At 43.2% G+C, this 20,247-nt stretch overlaps 1 protein-coding gene across 7 annotated transcripts in view; it reads right to left on the bottom strand.

Moving 5' to 3' along the window:
* Positions 1–20,247, bottom strand: part of LOC136750074 (caskin-2) — a 125,624-nt gene that overhangs the window by 31,484 nt on the left and 73,893 nt on the right. For 5 of the 7 annotated variants that reach the window (XM_066704838.1, XM_066704841.1, XM_066704840.1 and 2 more), the window contains exons 4-9: positions 15,924–16,021; positions 14,595–14,740; positions 13,231–13,326; positions 7,151–7,281; positions 2,411–2,519; positions 2,043–2,154 (exon numbers count right to left, since the gene is read on the bottom strand). In XM_066704838.1, the coding sequence (XP_066560935.1) occupies positions 2,043–2,154; positions 2,411–2,519; positions 7,151–7,281; positions 13,231–13,326; positions 14,595–14,740; positions 15,924–16,021 (692 nt within the window). The remainder of the gene's footprint in view (positions 1–2,042; positions 2,155–2,410; positions 2,520–7,150; positions 7,282–13,230; positions 13,327–14,594; positions 14,741–15,923; positions 16,022–20,247) is intronic. The other 2 variants (XM_066704844.1, XM_066704839.1) reach the window with 1 other exon arrangement.

The raw sequence follows: 20,247 nt of genomic DNA, 5'->3' as shown, positions 1-20,247 counted from the left end.
TAACATTTCAACACGTACAGTCACAGGTGGGAATTAGACTGTTTTTAACTTTCACATTCTGCAGTTGGGCTTGGGCTCACATTTCAGACACCTCACTGATCGTTAAAACAATAGGCTGCAATAAAGAGTTCCAAAATGACACATGGTACAGTATTTTTGTGAATGGCTAACTCCATCCAACTTTCCAAAAACAGAAATGTATTCATGTATTTAAAAAGGTCTTAATAAGATCATATTTTGGGCTCAGGCAGAATGGAAAACAGTAGACACGAGACATTCTCAGAACCAGGACTGGTCAACACCATCACTAATTGATTATGAAGTTCTAGTAATGGCGTTTGTGATTATCACAGATCTGTTGTCTGAATGTAATTCTGAGTGTTAGAGAATGCACGTTTAATAGAGCATGAAGCTTATGAAGTGTTTAAAACAGTGGTTAGCACACAGAAAATGGAAAACCTCTGGAGTGAAGTAAAAGACACTGTAAAGAATCACACAGAAAGAAGACAGAATCACACTGTTACATGTATAGTATTAGCATTCAGCCCACTGTTTCAGCAAAGACTGATCAAATGAAGGTATTTGGAAATCCAAGAGGTTGGAGAGGATGTAAAATGGATTTCATGCCAACTGTATGATAAGTTGTGAAATCCAGCACATTCCTGTACTTCATCACTTAAAAAGGGCAAGGCTTTGGAAATCAGAGGCCTCAAGACTCAGGAGAAACACCCTGGTGCTGTTTGCTTGCAAACCCTTTAGTTGTAAAACATCATGAGATTTAAATATGGATGCCTTTTCCCTTTGCTAGGGCCTTGAGTTAAATGCACTTAACTGCTTTGGGCAATAGCCTTTAACTCAAGACTGCTAATTGATGGAAGAAACTTGCCTTAAGGTATTCTAAGCGAGACCTTTGCGAATGAGTGGTGGAAAGCATCTTGACAGCAGGAAAACAAAAGATTTTTTCTAGTTTATTTTTTTTTAAACAGGGTCTTTATGTGGGATTGCATTCATATCGCTAAACCTCAGCCTTCAGCCAGACTTTATTACAAGTGCCGATTATCCCTTTGGTTCAAATATCAAAGCCCAGACATCAAAGACAGCAGTCAGCTGAATTAGAAAGCAGAAAGCGAACCGCACAGGGTCTTTATTCCACACACACTGGTACAAAGGCTTGATTTGTGCTTGCCGAAGAACTGAGAGGCTCTCTATGTTACGTAACGGCGGGCTGTAAAGCGAGCGAGCTGCTTTTCAAATTACAGTCCACTGTGATGCACTGCATCTGCACAGGTCACAAAGGCACACCTCCCTCACATACATGCACACGCAAGTACACACAGGGACATACAGGCACATGGCACGATAGGGGGATACCGTTGATGACAAAGAAAAATGGAGAAGAGAGAGAAAAGGAAGAAAGAAAAAGAACAAAGGACAGCTGAATCATGAAAAGAAAAAAGGCAGACTGAAAAGGAAGAAGAATAAAAAGGGAAGGGAAGGAATTCATGAAAGAATAAAAAAAAGAAATAGATGAAGAATTGGGAGAAAAAACAATGGAAGAGAAAAAATATATAAAGCCACACAGGAAGTGAGAGACAGTTATCTTGCTGTTTTTAATTAACTTTGTCCATTGAACTACATTGCTTTCTCATTGCTTGACTACAAAACATTTTTTTTCACAGGGCTATTATTCCTGTGCACTCTCTCGTTGGAGCAGAGCGTCCTCACTGGGGGCAGTTCAGTGGCTGCCCAGGACCTGACAGCTCCCTAAGGACCCGCTGAGGTCAATGCCACACATGGTTTGTAACAATCCCATTAACGCTAAGCATCAGTTGGAATGCTGGCATGTGGTAACAGCGTCTGACTCAATCTAACAAATTAAACCCTACCATACCTGGGCTGGAACATGCTTTGAACATCAATAAAGCAATATACCAATGATGTGCCTATGCAATGTACCAAGTCTAGCATTGCTAACTATGCACAGCGATGGATGGATGGATGGATGAATGGATAGATGGATAGATATATAGATAGATCCTCACCTCGTAGGAGCTGCTTGATGTCCTTGCTTGCGTGGGAGGTGGTGAACTGGTTGACGATGTCCAGGGCTGTCTGGTTGTAAGTGTTGCGGATGTTCACATCAATGCCGGCCTGCTAGGAGAGAAAGGCCGACTCGGGTTAAAGTGGCGATCACCTGCACCGAGCTTACAAGGCCCATGCCACAGAGAATGGTGCTTTTTGTCAATACAGTCTGTGACCTAAGAGTTTTGTTTATGCAGGTTGAAAATATCAAGAGGTTTCTACATACTGCCACAGAGTAACCCAGCGGTAGTGAGGTGATTTACAGGGAATGTTCCACCAAGCACTACTACTACTACTACTACTACTACTACTTCCTACTCATACTCACGTCCAGCAGCAGCCGCACCACTTCAGTCTTGCCATAGAGAGCAGCCTCGTGCAGGGCAGTCCCGGCCTTGGTGGCTCTGTTGATGTCGATGCCTGCTTTGAGTAGAAGCCTGGGAACAAGGGGAGTGCAGCGTCAGACCACAGCACCGAGTGCTAAAGGCTATCACCTCTGTACTGAATTCTCGCAGCATATTTTCAGGAAGTGGGTAAGGGGCGGCACAAAGTGGAAAAGCCGACAGTTTTGAGAATTAAGGTTTGTAAGCTGTTTGATATGCTTCCTGAACTCACTTACACCCCTTAATCTTGGATAATTAATGTTGGTGTTCTGTTTCTGTAGCCGTGTCACCCATGCAATCTTCATCTCACAGTGCACAAGTGTGTTTACACAGCCTAGCTCAGTAAACTCTCTGTACCTTACCCTCCTCCTCCCCAGACCTTCTGACTTAGGCCTCCTCACCATTCCAGTCACTAATCATAAATCACAGGATTACTGAGTGTTTGGTTGATACAGCGTAGATACTGTTCCCAGCAAAATCTGAGTGGCTAGGTTACTACTTGCACTTTTTGCTTTCGTGTGGTGTGTTTTAAACAGCATAGAGTTAACTCTTACTAAATCTTGTGATTATTCACCAGATACTTGTAGATAGGAAGTGAATTAAATAATACAAAATTGTGACATTGGCTTTGTTGACATGCTGGTTGAGGTGGTGATGGCTGGTTACTATTTTAACTAATTTTGTTTCAGGTTTGAACCATAAATCAACAAAAAATAAAAAATAAAAGCAGGAATTGTGAAATTCATCCAGTATGGATTGCAAAATTGCAATCCAGCCATCAAGAAGGCATGTCACTACCTCTATTGTAATGTATTTTACCAATATGCAAATACAGCCAAGGAATATCATAAATGGAAGTCCTGTGAAAATAAATGTTCAGGTTTGGGGGTGCATATGCAAAATAGTCAACCTGAAAAGTGACAAGAAGGAATCTTGCAGAAAAACACAATACAGGACCGAGAGACTAAGATGGAAGAGATTAGTAAATTGAGGAGGCTATGGTCAATGGCTGGGGATTTTCTGCACGTCCCTGTGTAAATATAGAAGCTGCCGGGAAAGTGTCTCCTTCTCAACAGTCCTCGTTTAATTTGCCATCTCAAATTAACACTTGAAGGAAGTAGGAGCCCTGGCGTGCGCACTGGTCCCCTGCAGATGGCCGTGAGCTGCAGGAATGCTGTCAGCGCATTAGGCGGAGACAGCTGCGGCGTGGACAGTCTCGCCAGTTCCCCCCGGAGAATGTCAGGCATGACAGAGGGGAATGTGTCAGAGGCCAGGACTCCCTCCGCTCCCACATAGACAGAGCAAGAGGGAGACGAGCTAACAAGTACGGTTACTCACTCCTGCTCTGATAGAGTCATGGCCCTGCGGGTTTTGATGGAAACATAGACTGGAAGAAGTGTGAGGTCAGTGATAATCCATTCGCTTCAGTCATTTAAAGAGAAGGTAGAAACTGGAAGCAGAAGACCCTTTGGCCTCCCCAGAGGGAAGTAATGCTGCAGTCACACACGGCAATTAGATGGACCTCATGCAGAAGACTGGGCTCAGTTTAGTCCGCCACATAGCAAACAGGACACTGCTACCTTAGAGAGAGTTCAAAGAAAGGCGACTAGAGTAATCCCTGGTGTCAAAGGAACGTCATACTGCTGACCGTCTGAAGGAATTGGATTTGGGATATTTAAGCATTTCAAATCCTGAAAGGGGATGGGCAAAGCCAACTCCAATCTAAGAAAATATGAAGAACATTTTATTTATTTATTTTTTACCAAAGATTTGTCTGAGTCTGGAACAAAGTATCATGCCTAATAGCTGAAATCAAAACAAGAAACAGCTGGATGCGTTTCTAGAATCAATCATGTTCTAAAAATCATACAATCATATTTTTTTCCATTAGATTTCAAAGAGAGAGTGCCATTCAGACCCGAGGTCCAATTAATAATTCAAATTACAATTACAGCAAGAAACCCACTGACGTCTTCTTGTCTTCGATGACTGCAGCATGCTCTAACAGCGTGTGGCATTTTACTTGGGGCAAAAGCAAAAACCTAAATCCTGCCTTCTGTCTGAAGCTTTCTCAAGCAGACACAGGTGGTGGTGCTCCACATCTCAAATGAGATCCGATAAAAGAGGCAAGGAGGAAGATGGAAGAACACAAAGGTGCAGAAAACTAATTTTAACTTAATCATTTAAATCCTTATAGGGACGTACTGGGCCAAGCTTACTGCTTCATCTTAATTGAACTGCCAGATTTGGAGTCGGGCAGACTTCCTGTTTAATCTTCAAACACAAAGGGACGGGGTTAAGAAGTTTTGAACCACGAATCAAAGTTTGTACAACTCCTGGCCAAAGGTAATTAAAACCTGCCGATTCCCAAAAGCCAAAAGCCAAGAACTCTTCCCATATAAAATAATCACTCCTGTAAATAAGAGAACGTGTCCAATTTTCCCACACAATCCTATAGCTGGGATTTGAGTATCACCCTTCTGCGGGGCCCTGCTAATTCACAGCCTAGCCACAATATACAAACAGGCTGCTGTTTTGTGCTTGGTGTTTTGGCTGAAATTGCATAATGACTGTGTCAAGGCAGACTATTTTACGGCCGCAGGACTCTTAGGTTATGCATTTCAACATTAGAAATAATATAAATATGAAAGCAGGGAGAAATACATCAATTTACTGAAAATAATGAAACCCTATTGGCTCTATAAAGTTAAAGTCTCTCTCAACTTTTGAGTTCAGCAGAGGTGAATTATCTCTGGTATCTGTCCGGGAGAGAGGGCCCCAGCTGAGGTCCATGACAGAACCAATCATTTTCAAAACTTTTATATGTCTTCCAATGCTCTCCTCTTTGCTATTTATAAAATCACAATGAAACCTGCAAGATTGTAGCTCTCCAGGAGCAGGGGTGCAGACCCCTCACTTCCAGCCTTCTAGTAATACCCCTGTAGTGGAAACCGGGCCCAATGCTGCCTGGGGCTCCCCTTCTCTGACAGACTGCTGCAGCTGGGACTGTGAAATGGGAACAAGGTGCGGAGAAGACTCTAATGCCTGGGCTTCCTCTGGCAGGAGGTATCAGTGTTGTGGAACATCGCCCTCTGGGTTAATTGGGTCAAGTCCCAACCCGCCATGGGGTTGAGTTACAACTAGACCCTGACAGACCCTGTATAACCCACATTTCTAATGTCAGCACTCCCGAACAGCCCAATGGGGCATTGGAGTCTATTGACCTAACCCTTTGCAGCACCCTGACTTGGCTCATAACTGCTCCAGTTATACCTTTGGACAACAGATGGGTTTAGTGGTTAAAGGAGTCTAGTCTGCTTTTATGGGCAATGAGGGAGACGTCTACAACTACCAACACACAGTAGTAAAATGTTAATATCACCAGATCGATATGTAAGTCTGTCCACTATGGAAGATCAGATCACAAGTATCTTCATTAAGGTTGAGTCAGCTTTTTTAAGCACACTATAAAAACACTCTACTTGTGTTCCATTAATCCACTACTCCACACTGCTGCCTACACCATATCTTTGAATGTTGTATTGTATTCAATATTTTGTTAGACCACTGTGCAGTATATCACTGCACACTTTTTTTAACATTTTCTTAGTGTATCAAGAAAAATAAAATAACAGTAATGATAATTACAGTTCTAGTGATTTGCCTTTTAACTATACTAGTTAACAACACAGAGACCAAATTAAACATGTCCAGCCTACTACAGATTACTTTTTATGTTGGGATTTCATTAACAGAATTAGCATGCATCTAACATTTAATTTCATCACCTCAGCAAAATAATTCAGTAAATAAAGCCAAGTTGTAGATGTTTTCTAATTTCCCTTTGACTGTGAGTTTAATCACATTTTCTTATCACCTCAGATGCAATTGAGAGACTGTAATGTCAGACAGAACTCTATGGAACTTCTTCCCTGCCTCGTCAACCAGATTCAATCTGCTCTACTCACAAACTGCCCTCACTTATAGTATGCCCCGCTGCTTTGGGTTCTTGTAATATTAATCCCCGTTCTACAATGCTTGTGCTGAATGATCAAGAAAATAAAATGAGGAACTGCGGAGGTGACCCCCGCTGAGTTCTTGCTCTGGGAATGCAGCATAAGAACCCCAACGTTTGACACACTTCTCCATCACTTTTCTGGCCAGCCTTGGCTGCCAATTCAAAACATACAGGCGATCCCTTTCAGCTTCTGTATAAACAAATCCCTCATGCTGCTTAAGCACCAAGTCTGAATACTCACATACTTCTTTAGTCTGCAGCTCCCTGTTTAACCCCCGCAGGGAATTTTGATATGGGTAATGTTACCGCAATGTCTTCCTTCCAATTCCCCCTCATTTACTCACTCTGAGCTTCACACACCTCAAACCACAGCCTAGATTTAAAGTCCTAGACCGCGTGGTGAAAACACATTCCTCGGGCACACAGTGGCAATGCAATGGGGTGTAAATAATGTGACAGGCAGAGGGAGAGGAAAGCAAGATGACTGCAAAGCAAAGTGAGAGAGGAAGAGTGTGAGAAAACGAAAAGACGGGTTGGACAGAGAAAAAGGGAAGATGAGACAGAGAGGGGGGGAAAGTGAGAAGGGATGAGTGAAAGACAAAAGAGAGGCAGGTCAGAGAGAGAGAAAAAAAGAAGCTAAAACAGACAAGCAAGGCATCTGTCTCACCTGATGATGTCCTTGTGTCCGTTTCGGGCGGCGAGGTGCAGTGGAGTGTTGAAGCTGGAGTCCGCGCTGTCTTTCCTCTCCCCTTCCAGCAGAGCCACACTCATGTTACTGCTCAACAACAGCTGGGCTACCTGGGGGGAGGGGAGAGAGGGAGAGTGAGGCCAGGGGGACTGGAGGGGTGGGGGTGGTTGTCTGTCAGCGCACAGCGGCGTCTCTCCCACCACTGTACAAACCTTGGGGGTGATCCTGTTTGCACTCTTTGACTTCTTAAGAAGCACAGAGTCAGCAAAAGACGCAACCCACGTCCAGTTTGGTCTACAAATCACCACATTAATAACTGGCACTGGATTGAAACACACAAACAAGGAGTCTGCTGCTCCCGTGTCATGTACCGATTCCAAGAAAGTCAAGTCTAGCAATAATTGTCTTATCATCTGTCTAGATCGCCCCGCTCCCACCAATAGCCTCGTCCTTGAGTAGCAGTGAAGTCTTTCATTTTAACCTTAATGTATCTAACATCTGTCTTCTTTCATATTAACTGCTGTGTTCTGTGAGACATTTGCCATGAGGATCCTCAGATCAGGAGATGACGGACAGTTCCAAGTTTGTTTAAAGGATGCAGTTTTCTTCAGAAAATACCAGTCTGGTGGATTGGAAAGCCTACTTTCATGCCTGTGCTTATACTCAAGTCAGATGACTGACTCTCAGACCATTTTAACTCCAGTGCAAGATATGATCCCTGTCTCCTACTCCTAGGAAAGCTCCAGCCAATTTTCTCAACAGAACAGAATATTAATATCCCATATCCCATATCTGAAGGAGTAGTACAGACTAACCCAAAAAGGTATCAAAAGTTTTTTTTTATTTATTTTTATTAAATCAAAACAGGGTGAATGAATCTATCTGGAGCCTGGCAATGTTTCAGAAGGTGTTTTGGTAAGGGGGCAATGCCTGGCCTGTCTCCGTACCCGCCCGCCTAATCCCCTGACTGGGCACAGCTGCCATGCAGGGCTGGTGTGAGCTCATTCCTGCTGGCGCCGTAGAAGGCTCCTATCCCAGCATGCCCCTCATTCCACTGAGCCAGGGGGCTTAGGCTGTGACCAATAACCCCCCCCCCAACCACCACCACCAGCAGCAGCCAACAACTGTGGAAAAATGCTTGATTAAAATATTAATGCTCCGAATCTGAAGGAAGGCCTTGAGGATTACCTCAAAACCTTATGCAGTCGACACAGGGAATCCAGAAGAATAATTCTGTATAGAACTCCCCCCAAGATGGGTTTCTTACAATGTATTGGTAATGCTTTAACTCTTATCCTTATTGCATTTAAAAGCGGGAACCAACCTCATTTCTCAATGGTGTCTTAATTTATCGGTAGAAAGAAAATGTGAGAATGAGTCAGGCCCATTCATTTCCATTTATGTTGTAAGTCGCCCTGGATAAGGGCGTCTGCCAAGAAATAAAAATAATAATAATAATAATAATAATAATAATAATAATAATAATAATAATAATAATAATTTCCTATAATGCACAGGCCTTATTCAGGTGGGGATACTCACACCCATTATCCATGATAACCTCGGCACCGGTCATCATTCTACGAGTGCTCTCAGCCAATGTTTTCACATTTCCTATGGTATAAATACACTGAGTGGCCACTTGATCACTCATGACACTGTTGTGTGTGAAAACCCCAGCAGGGTTACTGTTTACACTCATACCAGTGTGTCTGGCACCAAGTACCTTGCCCGGTTCAAAGTCTCGCAAATCTTTTGTCTTGCATGTTCCCCCTCTGTATTGTACACACACAGAATCCCTAGGTACCTGCTTATTTGCTTTGAATAGCATAGTCTGAACACGTGTTGCTGTCACGGACTGTACATTCTATTTCATGGAAAGGGGAGGTGTACCTAATAAAGTGGACACTCAGTGTATCTCTGCATCAGTCTTGTATGATGCACAAAACCAAGCTGGCATGTGCTTATGGGTTGGTGTCTCATCCCTTGTGTGCTCTTTTATTTTTGGCCACTTAATTCAACCACCATGCACTGTGCCGTTGCCGCTTGTGAGGGGTGTGCAACCGACAAGAGGAAATGAGCCCCTTTGAGATGTGGGCCATTTTTCAATTCCGCAAATACGATAAAACGCATGTTACAATATCTCAGCACTTTACCAAGGAAGAACGAGAAAAGAACAGGGGGGCTGTTCTGCATACTGTCCAACTTGCTCTCTGCATCAGAAAACAGGATTCCTCTGTCTCTTCATTGAAACTCTTCTACAAAAATTCTACTAAGGGACTGCAGGGAGAGTGATACACCCTTTGCTCTGTGGCTTTAAAAGCGTGCAGGATTTACGCTGCATTTCCATTGGGGCTCTATTGATCATGAGCAATCGTATGGCACTGGAATGATCGGTCAGTCTCTTTTTCTATAAGATCGTCTATGAAGACACGAAACTGCAGCACTCCCAGTGACTCTAGTTATGAGAGGCTTGTTTGCTCACCCATACTACTCAGCAGTACCCCACTCCTTTTAAAAGGACAAACTGAGGGGTCAAAAAAAGATGATGTTACACTGCCCCTCCTGTGCCTACAGATGTTCAAATCACACACTTGTGTCTTTCTTTCCATGTAGAAATATGAACTCAGGTTTTCAGTGTGAAGGATGTTTTCATTTGTTACAACCTTCCCCTAAGTTTTGCTCTATTTCCATCCTGTCTGGAAGCTGTATTTTATTCCCCACTGCTGGAATCCATCCTCCCCTTGGCTCATGAGAACTGTTGGGCCCCCTCCCCAGACCTGGGCACATTACTCATGCAGGCAGCAGCTCGGCAAAACATCAGCACCTTGATGTACAATTGAGAGTCAGGCGCCAGAGCAGGAGAGAGAGACCGGAGTGGAGACAGGCTGAAAGACGGGCACGAGGAGGCCCAGCGGGAGACAGTGCTGAAAGGCCTTCTTTGGTGATCAAGGAGGCTGTCCTACTGATCCTAAAGTGAGGAAATCAAGGTAGACTGTACAGAAAATTTGACTATGGTAGCCTTCTTCAATCTAGGGTCTCTTTATTGGGTTTTTAAATCACTCACTTTGGATTTTTGTTTTGTTTTGTTTGTGCTGTTAGCCTGTTATAGGTTTTTCTAGTGCTACTGAGTAGTTATAAAGTTATAGGAAGTTATAGGATGAGGACTGAGCAGAGGGTACTGAGTAGTTATAACTTTATAACTACTCAGTACCCTCTACCCTCTCCTCAGTCCTCATCCTCCTCGATCTCTCTGCAGCATTTGACACTGTCATTCACTCCATCCTCCTCTCCTGCCTCGCTGACCTTGGAATCTCTGGGACTGCTCTCACCTGGTTCTCCTCCTATCTCAATGACCGGACCTACCAAGTGACATGGCGATGTTCCTCATCCACTCCCCAACCTCTCCTCACAGGCGTACCCCAAGGCTCTGTCCTGGGCCCCCTCCTGTTCTCTCTCTACACTCGCACCCTGGGCCCCCTCATCGCATCCCATGGTTTCTCTTACCATTTTTACACAGATGATGCTCAGATCTTCCTGTCTTTTCCCTCATCTGACACTCTCATCCCCTCTCGCATCTCTTCCTGCTTGTCTGCTATCTCTGCCTGGATGCACTCATACCACCTCAAGCTCAACCTCTCCAAATTGGATCTCTTCTTTTTTCCTCCCTCTTCCTCACCTTCTGCTGACCTCTCCATCTCAATCCCCTTGGAAACTACAACACTCTCTCCTTCTTCTTCCAGTAAGAACCTAGGTGTCACCCTTGATTGTGCACTCTCCTACACTCAGCACATCACCACGCTGACACGCACCGACCCTTCCTAACCAAGTACTTTACTCAGCTGCTCGTCCAGTCACTGGTCCTCTCCTGCCTGGACTACTGCAACTCCCTCCTGGCCGGCCTGCCTGCAACTACTACCCGCTGCTCCAGCTCATCCAGAACTCTGCAGCTTGTCTGGTATTCTCTCTGCCCCGATTCACAGACGCTACTCCACTGCTCCGCTCCCTCCACTCGCTCCCAATACTGGCACACATTCAGTTCAAGACACTGATCCTCACCTACCACTGTCTCGAACAGACTGCATCGAGTTACCTTCAGACCCTCATCTCTCCATACATCCCCTCCAGACCACTGCAGTCTTCCGGTGCCAGAAGACTAACTCTGCCTCCTTTCCACTCTCCTTCCTCCAGAGCCGCTCTTTCTCATCCCTGGCCCCTAAGTGGTGGAACGACCTTCCCACTGAAGTCAAAACAGCAGAGTCCTTGACCTCCTTCCGGCGATTACTCAAGACACATCTTTTCAGACTCTACTTTAATCAAATTTAGTCATTTATTCTCCTGTAAGATTGCACGTATACAATGTTTTTTCATACTCTTGCCTTTGCATTACTTGCACATGTATTGTTTATTTGGCCTATATCCCCAACGCTCCCTTTCCCTTAGCTATTAACTTTGACTTAACATCTTGTCTGCACTTATCAGCTTTTTCATTCTAGGATGTAAGACCTTATATATTATTTACTGTATATCTCCTATACACTTGTGTAAATTGTGAATTTGTAAAATGTATTATGCCTTGAATTCCAATGTATTATTGCACTTTGTATTGCGCTATATATTTTATTCAGCCTGCAATTCAGGATTTAGAATACAAATATTTAACAGCAAATGGAGATCTTTATTGTTCAATGTGCGCACAATCAGATATTCCAAACTGAAACAGAAGCAGAAGATTAACTGTTTCAAATGGAGATGGAGGGGAGGCCTGTGACCCAGTTGACATCCTCCACAAACATTAAAGGGTCTTGGGACAGGAGATGGGAAAAGCTCTGGTTACTGCCGCCTTTCTCAGGAAGGAATGGCAAACAATGGAGCCTCTCCCTGCACCTCAGGCTTTGTTTGAGCAGCTGTCACCAACCCTGGGAAGTGAAGGCAACCACTACACCACCAGATTCCCATCAACCCCAGCTGGCTTCCACCATTGCCCCATTCACATGGACCATCTTTGTTTTTGAAACGCATGGCATTCAAGGAGAGACACACACAGCTGAGCTCACAACATGCCTGTTGTTGAAGTGTTTACAAATAGGAAAACATTTTTCTGTTGTTATCAGAAATGGTGTGGACTGCTCTGCTTTAGTGTCAAGCCCCGCTCTATGAGTGCATCGTAACACAGAGCACAAATTGGAGCATGCACCAACATAGCAGTGCCCAGTAGCTTGGCCTTTAAGATCCAACATGTTTTGTTAGCAGCAGGCCTACATAAATAAATTGGAGCTACAGAAAAGAGAAACAGTATGTGTACAGCAAGTGTTAAGGCTAAGAAGTATTTGTAAAAGGCTTTCACAGTCTTTAATACAGGACATGACCAGTCCTGTATTAAAGTGGTTGATGTGGGTTTGATTTCCAGCCATTTTCTTATCAACCCTATGTGCTTAGGTTTTAAAGTATTAAAGTATTTCATGAGTTCTGAGGAGTTTATTTAAGACTGAATCAGCAGAGCTAGAAGATATTATTGTTTTCTGTCTGGTTTAACACAAAGACACCTGGTCCCCTGTCTCAGTTTCTGAGAGTACTCCCTTTCATCAAGTTTACTGTAGGAGATTTGCAAACTCATATCTAAAGGTAGGCTGACTGCTGAGGAATAAGACCAATATGCTTTAACCTCAATACAGTATCACAAGCAAAGTTACATTTAAATGTGCCTGCTGTTAAAGCTACCAGAAACACAATTTCTACCGCTCAATCCTTCCCACACACTTGTCTTCAGAGCTAAACTAAATCAAAAGTCAACTGACTGCAAATTGAACTTATTATTATTATCTTCTTTGTATCTATTTTCTTTATATCTTCTATTATTATCAACTTTAATTGTGAGGGAGGGAGAATTATATCCTGGTAAATGAGCTAGCAGCACCCTTGTGGTTTTACTCATATTCACATTGTTGGGCCGCATGTGTACCAGTCAAGTGAAGCCCCATATATAAAATCCAAGATATCCGTAACTCAGAATCAAAGCAGAGAGCAGACAGCACTAGTCTTGGCAGAACCACACTCACCTTCAGCCTGCCAAACTCACAGGCCAGATCCAGGGGCGTCTTCTTGGCCTTGTTGATGATACAGGGATTGGACTGGTGCTGCAGCAACATCTCAGACTGCAACACAGAGGAGGGGAATCAACACACAGACAGGAGCTGCCAAGGTCAGAGGTCAATCCAGAGGCACAGTATGGGAAGAAGACAGGTTCACATACTTAGCAAGTACCAATAAAGCTGAATTTCGCACATTTGTTTCCCCTTTTGTGTAGCATTATGAATTCAAAGGATTCCTTCTTCAGGTAGTATTCAAAAAGGAGGAAGACAACATTGCCAAAATTGAGTCCTGGCATCCTGTTCAGAAACCATAATACTTTTCAGAAATAACAAAATCAAATTGACTTAATCAGACCTGACAGTGCAAATGATGTGCATCCCAGTGAATGCCCCAGAGCCCAAAGTCCTTCCTACTCTGAGCTGTCAAAGCATTCGACGCCCTGCCTTCTTCCAGTTGCATTCTTGACATATCTGTGTTGTGCTTGTTAGGGGCCTTTTCTCGGATGTCTCACATGTGTCAGAGGATTCCAGAAGTGATGGCCTCAACAGATGCCATTTCAACACAGGGATTAGAGTGATAATGGGGTTGAATGGGGGCTAAATCACCCCCAATCTGATCCGGTCTCACCGTGTCCAACACCTTTACCCCTGGCAAACTTACTGTAGGATTATTGGCTTCAGTGTGGTTTTACCATATCACAGTGGTTTTCAAGGGGTTTATTTACTGTTCTATATTACACTGCACTGGGAATATCATGATATACCATAATAAATATTTCTAGGGTATGTTTACTATGGTAGACCATGGTGTATTCTTTGTTAGTGTAGTGAAACACAGTGTAGGCCTGTTAAACCATAGGAAAATACTGTAAAAGCCTAGCTTGTGACTGCTGGGCTCTATTGCCCCATAATGCAAGAGAACCACAACTGACAATTGGAAAACGGCATCATATTTTATAGGTATTTATTTTATTCCATGTTAGTCATCAGGTCAACATAAGCACTACAACAACTGCAGCTCGCAGTGGTTTCACATCTGTGAAGAAGCTGACTGCGCACAAGAACAAAGAGCCCAAACATGTGTCCGAGGAATGTCAAACTGTTTGGCGTTCTGAGAGCTTTATGTGCCACCACAGTTCTGGGCAGAGCCACGGCGGCAGGAATGAGCTGGCACTGCAGTGTGTGTGTGGCAGAGCATGTGTGGCAGTCCGTGTGATTGTAAGTATCAGTGTGTGTGCATGTCAGTGTGTGTGTGTGTGTGTGTGTGTGTGTGTGTGGTGTGTGTGTGTCAGTGTCAATGAGTGAATGTGTGAATGTTTGAGTGTACTTACCACCTCATAGTGTCCGTACTGGGCGGCGAGGTGCAGGGGTATCTGTCCATCCTGGGAGGCCGTGTTGACCGAGGCGCCAGCCCGAAGCAGCATGTGGACGCAGTCTGCCTTGCCCTGCCAGGCGGCGTAGTGCAGCGGGCGCATCCCTGCAGGGCACAGGACACAAACACTTTAATTAGGGAGGCTAGCCAAGACATATATTATGTAATGGTACTTCTGCCATACCTCTGTACGTGTCATGATAAATTACAAATTACACATTTACACTTGCAGTTGGCCAATATGAATTTAATACCTTGAGCTACAAAAGATAACTCTGAATCCCAAAAGGCCCATGCACGAAAGAAGACCCTGTAACACTGTATCCTACCCACTGGTGAAGACAGGAAAACAAATTATAGCCAGCTGAGCCCTGACACTGAATGACTGAACTACTGCCCTGGTCACCAGTGTACCGGGCTGTCATGCATGCAAACCCCACTGTGAGAAATGTATTTGGACCACAGTCACATTCCTGCACAAAATTACTTTTGACATTATGAGGGGGAATACAAAAATGTGGTTTAAGACGTCTGAGCTGGTTATATTTATAGCAGTGGTTTATCCCGCATCTGTTTAGGACAGACGACCTTTGAGGCTATAACTTACAGTGGTCAAGTCATCTGTTCTTTTATAGGGTGTCAGTTTTTTATATTTTTTATAAAAGTGTTAATGGGAAAATGAATGGGGAAAGATAACAGGTATTTTTCCTATTGCATTTTGTAATGGCTTTTTTTAGATTGTTTTAGTATAAGCATGGAATAAAGCATATCCGATAAAACAAGAGAAAATTCATCTTGGAGATCCTTGTCTATTATTTGACCAGCAAAAGTGGGTACGTAGATTATGCTGTTATATGAATGCCTCTCATAACATATTACATACATTATATTACATATATCTAAAGTTAGCCTGTCCTAACCAAGATCCCTTAACCTTAATGCAATATTACTCGCTATTACACATTACTACTTGTAAAACAATGATGACAGCATGACTCAGAAACATATGGGACTTCTAAGAGATCAGACTCTGTAATGAATGTTTAACTCTGTGTTTCCAGTAAGAGCCCACAGTAATGTGATGTAATAGGTTTACCCTCCACTCAACCTCAAGTGAAAGTATAATAACTGAAAAATAACAGACAAGGATTGTACAAGGACAAGTGGTATTTCAGTTATGGGTGCCATGATGGTGGAAAGAATGCTGCGCTATGTGGCTGGCTCAGCTGCACTGGGCATGCTCAGTGAGGACAGCCCTGGCTGAAGGGAATTTGGGATCTGCTCTCACCATTGCTGTCCTTGATGTCCACTGTGGCCTGGGCCTCCAGCAACAGGGAGATAAGGTCAGTGGTAGCAGTGAGGGCCGCATGGTGCAGCGCAGAAAACCTGCAGGATGAGAGAGAGAAAACAGGAGAGAGGAGTGAGCCTGGGCTGAGATGGGGGGGAGCATTATTTTTTTTGTTGTCATAATTTTTATTCACTGTTTTCTGTTACTGCAGAAATGCTGTTTGCTGAGCAGCCCAGCAAACTACTGACACAGGTGCTGGGAATACACATTAAAATAAAGCCTTTCACATGATAATAATTTAAGGAAGACTTTCTATGCACCGGTAGTCTCTGTTGATCATCACCTCATAGCACTTCACAGGGATTCACAACCTACTGATTAAAAAAAATCCACAAAAAATAGCTGACAGGACAGCGGTACTGCACTGGACTGTTTATGTTTCAATCTCTGTATGGCAGTGGATCTCTTGGTTGGGGCCACACAGTTCAGTTTGGTGTTTTATACAGCACCTGTGGCAGGTTAATTGCCATCTGCTCCAGCGGGGCACAGTTAAGCACAGTTGAAGAGTTCATGTAGAAGGCAGCATAAAAAACTAACAGAAACAGAAAACAGTCAAGCCTTAGATCATTTCAGACTTGACACTGCGAACACTCATAAATAAATTAGATCGATGGGCTTATTTGTCATCATACACTGTCAGACACTGCGCTCAGTTGACATGTTTCAAGTGCTGCTGGATTTCAGTAGGTCAGGCTGTGCATGAAGTCTCCCACTGGGCCACCTTAAGAGAAAAAAGCAAACCCTTGTATATCTGGACTCAGATATTTGTGAAGCAACCGCAGTCATTAGTAAACCAGACACAGTGAAACGACCAGGAGAAGGCAGTTTCTTCTGGGGTGTAAAAGTCTCTGACTTAACCTGTAACCTCAGAAAAAACATTTAATTATTTAATTCTGGAATAAATCTTATCAATGTACACATCCTGTCTATCTCATCCATTGTAATACACATTGTCAAAGTGGGGAATAAAACCAATCCGAGTTACAAAAAGAGCCCTATCATTTAAACTGCAAATATCAAAACATAAAAGCCAAGTTACAAGCAACAACCTTGGCCTGCATATTACTTTTATGGTGGCTTTTCTTAATGATCACTTTTGCCGTGATATAGGGTATTGCTGGAGGGCATGATTGGAATTAATCAGATAACCAATAACAGATGCTGTAATAGGGAGCTTTTTCAATAATGCCCTTCTCAAGGTACTGTAGTGCAGTTGTCTCGGTATATATGTGTACACATCATAAATTGTGATATATACTGAGGACCATATTCCTGCTCTCATCATAAATCATCCCTGAAAAGCGCACACATTCTGTAACTGAACTCGTACTGTGCTACTTCTTTATGAAAATCTGGGACTCAGGGAGTGAAGGCAGCTTGTATGCACTGTTCTTTTGCATTGGGGGGTTGAGGTCCTTTGTTCTCATCTGGAGACGCAATATATTGTACTCACGGCCAAATTAAAAACCATAAATTGTGGAGAAAAGTGTAGTGGTTGTCTCAACACAATGAGGTACCAAAACAGATCGTTCCTGAAGGAGGTTCAACTGGAGGCTATGTGCTCCAATGTGTCTTTTTGAATTATAGCAAATACTGTAACTAAGTTTGTAATTTCTGAGAATTATTATAGGGACCCATATCTTTTGTTAGCCTCTTCATAGCACTGCAACCTAGCACTGATCTGTTGATATGAGGCCTGATCTCGTGAAGGACTTGCAAGCCCTGCTTCCTTCTCAAACAAAGCTCAGCTGTTACATATCTGCCCACCCAACGCACTGCCCACACTGCCTGGGAAAAAGCAACAGTCCAGGGTCTACAGACCCTGTGTGAGGAGAACAGAGTCTTTGAAGTACATTTTCAGGTACATTTTAAGGTAGCCATGATGAGGAAATTGAGACAGGAGTGTTGGTGATCACAGGATTTAGACTTTGGCAATACCTGCAGCCATCTCTTACGTAAGTTTGGTAAATTTACCAAAGGGGTTTTGCACGTCTTTACTGTTGTGTTTCCTTAGCTTTACAGGTTTCCTATGGGTTGAAAATGCCCTATGCTGGCCTATGTTAAACTTGTATTGAAGGTGCAAACATCATGTATAGAAACACCAGCCAACATTACAGTAATCTACGGGTGGAGACCAGGTTCTCCAAATCAGACACAGAGAGATAACATTGTATGCAGACATCACTGTGTACATGGAAAATAGACACCCTGGTGAATATCAGCCAAGTGACAACAAGATGCTAATCCTCAGGGATCGATATAATCTCAAAACCACCATTATCATATTGCAACCATCAAACAGAGCTATCTGACACGGCGATCCAGCTAAGTCTCGACACAATTCAGCTGCGTAGAAATGGCCATGGGCTGACAGTGTACAGTAACCATCAACCCAAGGCAGAGTGTTTTTTGGAGATTGAGGACACCTCTAAAAATAGACCCTCTTAAATAATGTCACACGGGTGCAGAAGAAAGAGGATATGATGACAGTGTTATTAAGGGAGCCTAATCCTGCCCTACATTCTCCATGAGCCCGTCTTTCAGAAAGTGATAAAAATGTGAAGCTCCCAAAAAGATTCCTCCTTCCTAATAACATTCGCAGGATTGATTGCATAAGAAAACAGTATTTCAGTGCCACAGCGCTTCAGACTTAACGCACTTTATTAACGCACTTTGTGATTGGAATACACACTGTACATTTAAAGAAGGAGATTTAGTCTTACAAGATACAGGTTAAGTGTAGTGGAACCTGTTAAGCCATACCAATAATTAGTATTACCAGTGATGAATAAACAGCACAGTTTCCAAAGCTTTTTGTTGCAGGACTATATTTGCTGTATGTTTTTGTTCTATCTCCCAGCACAGGTAGCAACAATTCCGCAGCCCTGTTGAATAGGAAAGAGACTCATATAGATACCTCATACTTGTGTTGGCTAGATTTCTCCATTCAGTTTTCCAGCATTACATTCAGAGAAGCAGAACTACAATTTGTTTATACGCTTTAATCTGGAATACAATTACTGTGTCATTTACACCCTGAGCTCATTAGTATGACCATCATATGCAGACATATGATAGCTATGATTTTGACCATGATCCTTTACTGTATAGTAGTTCCACAGTGGCCCCTCAGCTGCTTGTGTATCTCCCATACACTTTCTGTTTTATACATGTCTAATTTATGTTACTATACATTTAGTATAAATACTTAAACAAACACACTCAGTATCTAAGGGGAAATCAGAAACATATTGTTTTTAATGTTCAGGGGATCAGGCTATATGTGGCCTGCCAAACGTTATTGAGGTTATTATATTTTAGTGGGGAAGACTGATATACAGATATATGTGTCCTCCTACATAACCCCTGTCAGGCCATCTGCTTCTTTTAACACTGCAAGTCCATACTGAGATGTTGCACTATAGGGAGCAGTAATGCATCTCTCTCTGATAACACTACACACTCACAGGCACTCAGAGAGCCAGGAGTCCCTGTCCACCTCTAAGGTGACCTACCACAGCAGCACCTAGCCAAGTGCACGTTGTCCCTGGAAGAGGCTTAGCTCTGGTTCACTATGACAGTGGGCCAAACTCAAACCCACGACGTCTGGGTCACGGGCGCAGGCTGAGTTCCAAATGGCTATTGCTTAAAGAGATTTGGAGACTTAGTAAAAGATAAATATATTCTGCAAAAAGACAAAAGCTTTGACATTACCCTGTACCAATCAGTCTTCTGCAAAATTCATGGCTTTCATTAACTGACAGGATATTTTAATCCAGATATGTGCTCCTGGTGGACAGAGGCTGCTAACACCTGTGTTGCCAATCTGAACTCAGATTATCAAAGACAGGGAGCAATTATAACTTAATTGGAACTAGAAAAAGGATATAAAATCTTATGAATGGGACACTGTTTTAAACCGGATCGGGGATGAGCAACAAGGTAGGGCTGTTTCTGGGTATCAGTTTCAGCCACACAAAGGTAAACTCAAAGCTAGCAGTCAAAAACAGCTCAGCCTACCCCACACTTAACCCCGTTTGGTGGAGTTTAAGTAATAGAGAAGATTACAGAGCAGACTGATTAAACAAAAGACTTGTTCAAATCAAAACTAAGGATACATCTGTCCCTCTCTCTGACACTGATAATGTGCACTCATCAACAGTTGATGAAGCTCAGCAAAACTGAAAATCTCCTTCTTGGTCTCTGCTGTAATGACCCCCCCCCCCACACAGTCTCTCTTTAAGATTTCTGGTGTGTGTGTGTG

The sequence above is a fragment of the Amia ocellicauda genome, chromosome 5 (assembly GCF_036373705.1).
Source record: "Amia ocellicauda isolate fAmiCal2 chromosome 5, fAmiCal2.hap1, whole genome shotgun sequence".
Taxonomy (NCBI): Eukaryota; Metazoa; Chordata; class Actinopteri; order Amiiformes; family Amiidae; genus Amia; species Amia ocellicauda.
This window is presented reverse-complemented; position numbering and strand designations above follow the sequence as displayed.